The following is an 11905-nucleotide window of genomic DNA, read 5'->3' as shown; positions in this document are numbered from 1 at the left end:
TGGACTATTTTTAATGCTATACATGCTACATAAATCAAATAAATACTAATACCATTGTATGTCAATTTTGAACTTCAGAGGGGGGGGGGAGTTCTTAGCTTTCTGAGGACCTTATAGCATAATACTGTTCATCTATAAGAGGAAACACGTGTCCAGCGGTGAGACAGATAAGTTAAGTAAGTAAATAAACAGCAATAGCGATATAATGATAACGAACACTTCATTTTTTAATAACATTACTCTATCAAGTCGTAAACTGGTAAAACACAGGCTACGTTAATTGGCTTGACAATATTAACAGCAGCACTCGGATCATACCGTCGTTAAAGAAATTATTTTGTCTCAAGAAACGTAACACTACTGTAACGCCACACCGGTCAGATGAACATACGAAATCATTTGATAAGCGCTCTTATATCCATAAGCTGAGAGACAATGTCATTTACAGACTGACCGTGTCCGAGGCGACCGCTGGCGCTTGGTGGCCGGTCATTAAAATTATTTGACGATCAACATATCGGTTAATAAAAAGTTTATGAACCATAAAATGGGAATGTATCTATTCTAGATAGGTCCTTATCAATTACGGATGCCAGTCATAAATAAATGTCGCGGAAACTTAGGATTCCTTTGGATCAAAGGTTCTCACAACTTTGTCACAATGAAAATGAAGGTCTCGGTGAACTCTAGTTACGCGCCGCTGCACCCAGCAGCCCAGCACACTTTTTTAGTTTTGCCTAGCAAACATAAAGTACAACGTCCTAGAGCTCGACATGCTAATGCCCAATAGATGACACCCTGCTGTCACGTTTTTTAACAGTGACTTAAGTTTAAAGATGACATGAACAGCAGCCTTAATTACCACGACTGCCTTACCTGTGTCAAACTGACATATTCGCCAAGTTTTGCGTAACTTTCTGTCTATCTTGCTCGCACTAATATGCGAGTACGAGCGAGATGCATAGACAGTAAGTTATGCACACGCTAGCGAGTATGTCAGTGTCAAACTAGTGGTAGCCGTACTGGACCAGTGATGAGCACTCGGACGTCTACTGTATAAGGAGCTACAATTTGCACATTACTACATTTCTTTTTCTTTTTTCCTTGTAAAGATAATTCAATTTTTTTATCTTTCGCATCTATTATTATCATAAGAAGATTTAGAACCTATAAGAATAATTTAAGATTTAGAAGATTGTTCCCGGCAATTCAAAGTACGAAATAGATAACCCAACCCAGCAAGAAATTTTAGACTTGGGTTTACAACATTCAACGCATAATAAATCATTGTAACTGACTTTCACAATACACATAGTAAATACATAATAAAGTTTATACATATTTATATTAGATAAACAATACGTAACAAATAAAAATTCTACGCGCACGTAGCGATTGTCACCTACGATAAAGCGATTTTATAACATTCGAATACAATAAAATATCCAAACAAAACGATTTTGTAAATAAAACCCAATGGAAAGGTTTTAATTCTTGTTTTAAAACATTAAAAATGTTACGAGGCTATCAATTTTAAACATCGCTTTAGCTTTTGAATACAGCTTTAGTTTTTGACATTTATAGTGGATACTCAGTTGCATAACTAGGAGATACATGTAGTCAGTGTTTTATGGGTTTGTCTAGCATCAACGCCTATCGATAATATTTGGTGTTTTTAAGTTCGGTGTTAATAAGACGTTGTCTACAACATTCGTAGCATCCTCTACGACATATAGGCTCGTAGCGATAATGATACCTACGAAAAATTAGACAAGTGCACTTATAGATATGATTAGTAGATCAAATAGCTATCGGTTAGCATGCACTCAATCGCACTAACGTAAAACTAAAAGTACGCGTAACGCACTGATTAAATAAATTAAAATTGAATTTTTGATGTTGCATTTACGTAGGCCACGTTTTGAAAAATACGGATATACATATATGTACATTAAAAAAATTGTTTGCTTCGCTGAGTCCTCACTTATATTAAATATTTAATATTTGGGAGACTGAGCCTTGCTCTGAAAACATAAAAACTCAAAAATGCGCGTTTTCCCAGAGATAAGACCTTCAAAATGCATACTTACTTAAGTAGGTTCTCGTAATCTCATCCCAATTCGAAAAAGTAACCTTAACAGGGTGAAACTTACAGTAATACATTACGCTTAATCAAGCAATTTTCCTGTACAGTAAATATCGACACGAACAAAGTGACAAAAATATGTATACCTACATTAAAGTAGTGTGTACATACTTTTGGCACTTTGTCCATGTCGATATTTAATACCTTGACTGTACCTATAATCTACTAATTATCAATTCTCTCCTACTGCGTCTAGTGATATCACCCACAGGTGGAGAGCAAACCGTAAAAGTTTTATGTCCCCCGATTATTTACACAAGCAATTCAGATCACCTGCCGCACTCAAAATTGTTTGGAATATAGGTTTTTTTAAGACATTGTAACATACATATTTATTTTCTTATAGAGAAATATTAATTAGATATGTAACTACCAAGAATGACATACGAAAAATATGTAGTTTTGTTTTTACATCTAAACACACACACACAAACACAAAGTGCAGAGTTCCTCGCTTGCAAATACTATATGACTATAATTTAGTTTTATTAAATTATTTTTTTGATCCTGCGAAAATTAATAGCTATACATATTTATCAATGAGGCACTGATGTTATTCCAGATTTTTTATTATAATACGAGTATACTACCTACCCTATTATTTGGCTATATAAACAACCCTAATGCCGGGAAGAGAGCGACCTGATACTAAGTATGACTATAGTTCAAATTGCAAGAATTCATAAAAATCTACCAAACTTAAGAAACACCCTTAAGTTCTTTGTACTAAGAGTGGAATCAGTATTAATAAGTATATATTATAATAAACTATACAAAAAAAAAAATATTTTACTAGGACATCTATTCTACTGCGTGGTTGTTTGATTGGTAAGCTTACTGTAATAATCTTAGGGCCCATATTTCCTTGTGGATGTATAAGTGGCGCCCCGCTGTGGGGCCTGTTATTTGCAATAATGCAATCTGAATGCACAGAGTAGGTTTGCCATAAGTCCTTCGCCACCCCCAGCTTCGTGTAGGGTAGGTTTGATTTTGGGTAGGTATGCTATTCTTTTGCCGCCCTTTTGGTCTGTTCACCGCCTAAGGCAGTAGCTTAATACAGATCATTACGCTTCAAATTGTTTCACTGGCTCTGGAATACTGCTGCTCAAGACGGGATGCTATACCCCACATCTATTTTATTTTTATCACACTTTCTCAAACAGGGTGGTATTTACCCGTCTGGCCTAGTGGGTAGCAGTGTTGACCCAAACGTAATATATGTAATGGCATTATATGTAATGGTTAATGATCAATTCTAATCAACACAGGTGGGTAGCAACCCTGCCTATGAAGCCGATGGTCCCGCGGTAAGAGCATTTGTAGACTATAGATGGTGAAAGGGGTGCAGGGAAGAAGAGTAGCAGGAGAAAAACAAGTAGGTATACGAAAATGAAATAGTTATAGCGGCCGCGAGGGACAGCGTCTGTGTGTGACAGTGGTCAGTTAGCAACTGATTTGGGTTCGATACAGGTACGTATGCATCTATGTATGTATATATAACGTTGCATGTCGCTCGTGCTCACTATTCAATGCGTAAGTATAGATTTATTTATATAAGAAGTACATCATCATACAAAATAGGTAAGTAAAAAAGGTATATATAGATATAAGTATAGGTAAGTATTAGTTTTAAGTTTCTTTTTCAGGTTCTGCCGTCTACAACCTCCCGCCCAGTACTGCTTCGGCAGTACTCACACTGGTAGGCGTACAATGCGAGCTGCTGGTCTCACTAACACTCGGGATTTTGTTTTTACATGGACTGTTCTCACCCGTCCGTCTTTGCCGGGACACACCTCTTGTACCAGGCCGCGTGCCCAGTGGTTTCGGGGGGCGCTTGGGTCAGCAATTAGCACTAGATCTCCCACTTGTAATACGCGGCACTCTTCATGCCATTTTTGACGGGGTAGCATGGTTGGCAACACTTCTTTTACCCATCGGCTCCAGTACATATCTGCCAGTCTTTGGGATATTCGCCACTGTCGTCTCAAGAAAAAATCGGTGTCATCAAATGATCCCATCAGCGGTAAGTTTGATGAGGTCCCAAGTAAAAAATGATGAGGGGTCAATCCTTCAGGGTAGTCTGGTTCCACTGAGACATGAGTTAAGGGTCTGCTGTTTGACATGTTCTCCGCCTCTGCTAAAAGCGTAAGCAATACCTCTTCACGTGGAGCCCTCTCTTTCAAGGTCACCTTCAAGGTCGTTTTAATCGAGCGTATAATTCGTTCCCAGGCGCCTGCCATATGGGGGCTCGCAGGAGGAATGAAGTTCCACGTAACTCCACGATTTGCTGCGTAGGTTGTAAGTAGTGACTTGTCCAATTCTTCAGCGGCTAACTTGATTTCTGTATTAGCTCCTCTCAAATTGGTTCCATTATCAGAAAAAAGTTGTTTTGGCCAACCTCGTCTTGCCGCCATCCTTCGTAAGGCCAAAATTAATGAATCCGTGCTGAGTGAATGTACTAATTCTATATGTACTGCTCTTATCGTCAAACACGTAAACAATACTGCGTAGCGCTTCTCTCGCCGTCGGCCAACGGTAATTTCCATCGGACCAAATAAATCTAGACCGGTGTTAGAGAATGGCCGCTGATGATGGGCCATTCTGGCCTCAGGTAGCTCGCCCATGCGGGGAACTTCCGGTTGAGCCTTTTGGATTCTACAAGTCATACATCTGGCGGCTACGTATTTCACTGTCGGTCTAATACGAATGATCCAATATTTTTGTTTGAGTTCGTTGACGACCATCTCCTGGTAGCCATGAGCAGCATTTTCATGATAGAACTGCACTATTAATCTGGTCACATAGTTTCTCCCATCCAAAATTATAGGTCTTTTCATTTCAGGAGATATATCAGCCGCTGCGTCGATTCGGCCTCCGACTCTCATCAATCCATCTTGGTCCAGGTAAGGAGCCAAGGTAAGTATTACAGGTAAGCTATTTTTATTTAATGTTTTTTCCTTAGCGAGTAAGGCCATTTCCGCACCGAACGACTGTAACTGCGAGTACCTCAATATTAAGCATTCTGCGCGTCCTATTATAGTAGCTTCACAGGTTTCTAATATTTTTATTTTGTTTATAAATTTCAGAACAGCAGCGGTAGCGCGTACGAGCCGTATCCATGAAGAAAATCTCTCAGGTTCAGGTATGTCAATGGTTATAGCTTCCGGTTGCACCATCAATGCAATTTCAAGGTCATCTAATTTATTTATTTCCGGAGTTAAAATGTCTTTCGGCCATTGATCTTCCTTCTGATATAAAAATGCAGGTCCTCTAAACCACTCGCAATCAGCGCGTAACATGTACTGTGTTTTCTTTGTAGCTATGTCAGCGATATTCAAATGGGAAGGAACGTATCGCCATTCCAAGGAGCTGGTAAGTTCGTCGATTTCTCCAAGTCTGTTAGCGATATATTCTTTATAATTGCGATTGTGATTTCTAATCCAGTGCAGAACACAAGATGAGTCAGTCCAGAAGTACATGCGGTCGCACTTTATACGATGCTCGTCCTTTATAGTTTTAGCTAAACGCGCCGCTATCAATGCGCTTTCTAATTCCGAACGCGGTATAGATAATCTTTTCATTGATGAAATTTTATTTTTGCATGCGATAAAGGACACGCACACATCTCCGTTCGCATTCACAAGCCTCCAGTATGCAACAGCTGCGAAGGCGGTCGGCGCTGCATCACAAAACAAATGAAGTTCCAGAATGCTAGTTGTCTCTTTCGCACTCGTTATAAAATTCGCAGACGTAGTAAAATACCATCTTGGTATGTTGAGGTGCACAACACCCTTTAGGTCGGTGATCCAGTGTTTAAATTCAATAAATAGTTCCTCAGATATTTTATCGTCCCACGATAGGGCGGTCTTCCAGATAGACTTTAGTAATATTTTTCCTTTTATTGTTACAGGTGCCAATATACCAAATATATCATAAATTGACATGGTGATGCGTAAAATTTCTCGCTTAGTCGGCGTTTTCTTGAATTTCAGGATGTCTTCGGGTATATTTTTAAAAGACACATCGACTGCCAAAGTATCATGGGCTGGATCCCATAATAATCCCAAGGTTCGCTGAGTTTTATTTTCGCCATCCACCAACAAACTTCCTCCGTTAGTACTTAATTGATCTTTAGGTAAGTGTGACAAAACATTTTTGTTGTTACTTGTCCATCCACGTATCTCAAATCCTCCGAATTTATGCACCGTAGAAACATCGTCAATAATATTTATCGCTTCGCTTTCTGTGGGCAGCGAGTCAATGAAATCGTCTACGTAATGACTATGCATAATAGCTCGGACGGCGTTAGGCTTTGTTTCGGAGAATTGTTGAGCATTCTTATCTCTTATAAATTGTGCAATAAATGGGCTGCAATTTCCTCCAAATAAAAGTGACGTCATAATATATTGTTTTATTGGTTGATCTTGACTGTCGCGCCATAAAAATCTTAAGGCGTGTTGATCTTCTTCTCTTATTTTGATTCTCAGAAACATGTCGCGAATGTCACCCGTTATTCCTATGGGGTTTTCTCTGAATCGTAACATAATCCCATAAAGTGAGTTCAATAAATCAGGGCCTTGAAGCAAATAATCATTTAGGCATTTTCCATGAGAAATACTAGCACAGTCAAAGACTAGTCTCAATTTCTTCTTCCTGGGATTATCCACTCCGAAGTGGGGAATTACCCAAATTCTATTCCCACTTTCTTCCGGTTTTAATTCTCTTGCGTAATCATTTTCAAATAAGTGTCTTATTCGCTCGCGATATCTCGAAGCGTATTCTTCGTTGCTTCGTAATCGCTTCTCCACGGATTTTAACCTTCTTTCCGCAGTTGAGTAAGATTCCACAAATTTTTCTTTATTTTTCCAAGGAAGTCCCACTTCCCATCTGCCATTTTTTAACTTTGCCGTGTCATTTAAAATAGAAATTGCCTGTTGTTCTTCTTTATTTTCCCTCTTTTTTGAAGTTACGCCGACACTTTCTAAGTTAAAATAATTTCTCACTGTTTCGTGCAATAACACATCTGCGTTGTAATTATCAGTGGGCTCGCTCGCATCAATAAATAAAACTGACGATTCATCACAACAGGTTTGCTCGGCCGGCGACAACACGGATGACGCACATGTACTTACAGGGGCGGCGCGCGCGCCGGGCAGGCCGCGGTTATCGTAGGTAAGGCGGCCAGCTTCATCAACAATAGGTGATGCGCCTGACTTGCCAAGAGGGAGCGAGCGATAATGATGCGCACGCGAGGGAGAGTGAGACACGAATAGGATGTCGCTTGCAGTGCGCTTCTTTGACGAGTCTTGATTTATAGGGCCGTGCACACACCATCCTAAAACAGTTAACGTAGCACAAGGTTCGTTCCAATTACGCGAAATTATTTTTAGAGGCATAATTAGGTGATAATAATCTTGTCCAATCAATAGTTCCGGTTTCACATCCGTATTTTGATAATAGTAGTTATTTAATTCACTTAAGTGTTCGTAGTTTTTAATGTTTATTTTAGATAATTTTTGCACTGGTATATTCAGCTCCGACATTTTTCGAGCACGTAATTCAAAACATTCATTGTCCACGTTTGATATTTTTAAGTCCACTAGTTCCGATTTGCACAAGATTTCTCCAGAGTTCCAGGCACCACGTAAACGCAAATTTTGAGTTTTTCCAGTCAACCCCACTCCATTTACCACGTTTTCCGAAATCAATGAAATTGCCGCACCGTCGTCTAAAAAGGCGTGCGTTGTGATCACACCCTTAGGACCGTGAACATTGACACGAACAACTTTTAAAAGTACTTTGTTGTTATTATCACTAACGTTCGCCACAATACTGTTCTCAGACGCGGGCTCACTTTCGGGCCTACCAGGAAATTACCGTTGGCCGACGGCGAGAGAAGCGCTACGCAGTATTGTTTACGTGTTTGACGATAAGAGCAGTACATATAGAATTAGTACATTCACTCAGCACGGATTCATTAATTTTGGCCTTACGAAGGATGGCGGCAAGACGAGGTTGGCCAAAACAACTTTTTTCTGATAATGGAACCAATTTGAGAGGAGCTAATACAGAAATCAAGTTAGCCGCTGAAGAATTGGACAAGTCACTACTTACAACCTACGCAGCAAATCGTGGAGTTACGTGGAACTTCATTCCTCCTGCGAGCCCCCATATGGCAGGCGCCTGGGAACGAATTATACGCTCGATTAAAACGACCTTGAAGGTGACCTTGAAAGAGAGGGCTCCACGTGAAGAGGTATTGCTTACGCTTTTAGCAGAGGCGGAGAACATGTCAAACAGCAGACCCTTAACTCATGTCTCAGTGGAACCAGACTACCCTGAAGGATTGACCCCTCATCATTTTTTACTTGGGACCTCATCAAACTTACCGCTGATGGGATCATTTGATGACACCGATTTTTTCTTGAGACGACAGTGGCGAATATCCCAAAGACTGGCAGATATGTACTGGAGCCGATGGGTAAAAGAAGTGTTGCCAACCATGCTACCCCGTCAAAAATGGCATGAAGAGTGCCGCGTATTACAAGTGGGAGATCTAGTGCTAATTGCTGACCCAAGCGCCCCCCGAAACCACTGGGCACGCGGCCTGGTACAAGAGGTGTGTCCCGGCAAAGACGGACGGGTGAGAACAGTCCATGTAAAAACAAAATCCCGAGTGTTAGTGAGACCAGCAGCTCGCATTGTACGCCTACCAGTGTGAGTACTGCCGAAGCAGTACTGGGCGGGAGGTTGTAGACGGCAGAACCTGAAAAAGAAACTTAAAAATATCAAACGTGGACAATGAATGTTTTGAATTACGTGCTCGAAAAATGTCGGAGCTGAATATACCAGTGCAAAAATTATCTAAAATAAACATTAAAAACTACGAACACTTAAGTGAATTAAATAACTACTATTATCAAAATACGGATGTGAAACCGGAACTATTGATTGGACAAGATTATTATCACCTAATTATGCCTCTAAAAATAATTTCGCGTAATTGGAACGAACCTTGTGCTACGTTAACTGTTTTAGGATGGTGTGTGCACGGCCCTATAAATCAAGACTCGTCAAAGAAGCGCACTGCAAGCGACATCCTATTCGTGTCTCACTCTCCCTCGCGTGCGCATCATTATCGCTCGCTCCCTCTTGGCAAGTCAGGCGCATCACCTATTGTTGATGAAGCTGGCCGCCTTACCTACGATAACCGCGGCCTGCCCGGCGCGCGCGCCGCCCCTGTAAGTACATCTGCGTTGTAATTATCAGTGGGCTCGCTCGCATCAATAAATAAAACTGACGATTCATCACAACAGGTTTGCTCGGCCGGCGACAACACGGATGACGCACATGTACTTACAGGGGCGGCGCGCGCGCCGGGCAGGCCGCGGTTATCGTAGGTAAGGCGGCCAGCTTCATCAACAATAGGTGATGCGCCTGACTTGCCAAGAGGGAGCGAGCGATAATGATGCGCACGCGAGGGAGAGTGAGACACGAATAGGATGTCGCTTGCAGTGCGCTTCTTTGACGAGTCTTGATTTATAGGGCCGTGCACACACCATCCTAAAACAGTTAACGTGCACAAGGTTCGTTCCAATTACGCGAAATTATTTTTAGAGGCATAATTAGGTGATAATAATCTTGTCCAATCAATAGTTCCGGTTTCACATCCGTATTTTGATAATAGTAGTTATTTAATTCACTTAAGTGTTCGTAGTTTTTAATGTTTATTTTAGATAATTTTTGCACTGGTATATTCAGCTCCGACATTTTTCGAGCACGTAATTCAAAACATTCATTGTCCACGTTTGATATTTTTAAGTCCACTAGTTCCGATTTGCACAAGATTTCTCCAGAGTTCCAGGCACCACGTAAACGCAAATTTTGAGTTTTTCCAGTCAACCCCACTCCATTTACCACGTTTTCCGAAATCAATGAAATTGCCGCACCGTCGTCTAAAAAGGCGTGCGTTGTGATCACACCCTTAGGACCGTGAACATTGACACGAACAACTTTTAAAAGTACTTTGTTGTTATTATCACTAACGTTCGCCACAATACTGTTCTCAGACGCGGGCTCACTTTCGGGCTGTGAGGATTGGGAATCGTCTTCAGGCTCCACCTGATCCAAATCCTTGTCTTCAGCGATAACATCAACGGCATGAACTTGCTTCGGGGCTTGTTTGTTGATAGGGTAATGAAGTAGTGCATGGTGTGGCTGTGCGCAACCGTCCTTGTCGCACATCGGCGCTCGGCAGGTTTCCTTATCATGATCAGCTGATAAGCATTTAAAACAAATCCCATTATTTCTCACAAAGTTCCATCGCTCTTTGCGTAATGATTTTTTAAATAATCTGCAATTAATTAGGCTGTGAGGGGATAACTTGCAAAACTTGCATTTTTCTGTTTGTTGACTTGTCGTACAAACTGCATGTTGTTTAAATCCACTTTTATCAGTACTGTAATTTATTTGCTTCATGTTTAGTAAACTGATACCAGATTCAGTAATTTTTGTAGCTTCTTCTGAGAGGAACTGTGATAATAATTCCAACTTGGTTAGCTTGATGTCGATTTTTATTTCTTTTTGTTTATAATAATAATCAGACCACTTAGTGAGTAAGGCCGTCGGTAACTTTGATAAGACGATTGTACAAATACTGACGCCTTTTAGGTACTCATCTCGGTTGAGCGTTTTTACTGCTGCCATGAAGTTTTTAATTTTTATTGAAAATTTCACAATGTCTCCAATATAATCTTGAGGCAAAGCAGGTAACTTCTTGATATCATTCATGATTTTATTTATGATTAATTCTGGGTTTCCAAATTGCAGTTGGAGGGTTGCCATGATGGTGTCGGGCGACGAACCGCTGGTAAGTAATGCCGCTACTGCTTCTCGTGCCGCGCCGACGAGGCACTTCCTCAAACGCCACATATTTTCTTTAGCACTGTAATTACAGAGTTCTGTAGATTCATCAAAGGATTGTTTGAAGTTTAGCCACTCCATAGCATCACCAGAGAAGGTAGGTAGTTCTCGCGGTGTACTCAAACGACTAATTAAATTATTATTTTGTTTGCAGGTGGAAGCTGTGAGATCCTTGAGGGCCTGCGCCAGCATAGACACGGTGGCTTCTGAATCGTTGGCGGCAAGCGCCGGCGGGCGGCCAGTGACGTCACCCTCCTCGCGAGCCTGTTGAAGCACTTGTTGACCTTGGTCGATCCACTTCTCAATTTCACTTCCATTATCCTTCTTTTCACTTGACTTCGACGACGATATGTGACTGTATTTTTCTTCCAAGGCTGCTAGATCTGCCGCTAATTTCTTTTGAACCAATTCCGACTGTATGCGAGCTAACTGTTCAGCAGCAATTATTTTTAAATTTTTGCGTTCATCTAATAATATACTCTTAAACGACGGAGATTTCTTCGACTTCGAGCGATTGCTACAGCGTGAACCGGATGGGTGTTGGGGCTCTTTATCAGCCGGGTTCAAAAACATTTTTGAAGTACCCTCTCCTGGCTCGGGTGCTACGTAAGTCTTGTCGAATTCCTTAACGTTTTTCTTCGAGTTTTCATCGGCAGACTCCTTAGGGTGTTGCTTCTCATCACTTTCCTCCTTGTCCGCCTGTTTCATATCGCGTTCCTGCTTTTCGCGTTCTTTTTTAACGTTTCTGCGGGTGTTCACCATCTTGCGCGGCGGTCAGGAAATTTCCAGATCCGGTTCGAAGACCACTTTGTAGACTATAGATGGTGAAAGGGGTGC

At 41.0% G+C, this 11905-nt stretch overlaps 1 protein-coding gene across 1 annotated transcript; it reads right to left on the bottom strand.

The window, feature by feature from the left end:
* Nucleotides 1-3837: 3837 nt before the first annotated feature.
* On the bottom strand, nucleotides 3838-8650 carry LOC133530432 (uncharacterized). The gene is made up of 2 exons (XM_061868343.1): nucleotides 8536-8650; nucleotides 3838-7481 (listed from the first exon to the last, which is right to left on the bottom strand). The coding sequence occupies exons 1-2, from the start codon at nucleotides 8648-8650 to the stop codon at nucleotides 3838-3840; spliced, it is 3759 nt and encodes a 1252-aa protein (XP_061724327.1).
* Nucleotides 8651-11905: the final 3255 nt, after the last annotated feature.

This window comes from Cydia pomonella, chromosome 2 (genome assembly GCF_033807575.1).
Source record: "Cydia pomonella isolate Wapato2018A chromosome 2, ilCydPomo1, whole genome shotgun sequence".
NCBI lineage: Eukaryota > Metazoa > Arthropoda > Insecta > Lepidoptera > Tortricidae > Cydia > Cydia pomonella.
This window is presented reverse-complemented; position numbering and strand designations above follow the sequence as displayed.

What these genes read in the sequence shown, in the direction of transcription:
- LOC133530432 (XM_061868343.1), bottom strand. Translation starts at nt 8,650, where the DNA reads ATGGTTGGCAACACTTCTTTTACCCATCGGCTCCAGTACATATCTGCC. An exon ending in ATCAAATGATCCCATCAGCG is followed by an intron (nt 7,482 to 8,535) that starts GTAAGTTTGATG and finishes TAACTGTTTTAG; the next exon opens with GATGGTGTGTGCACGGCCCT.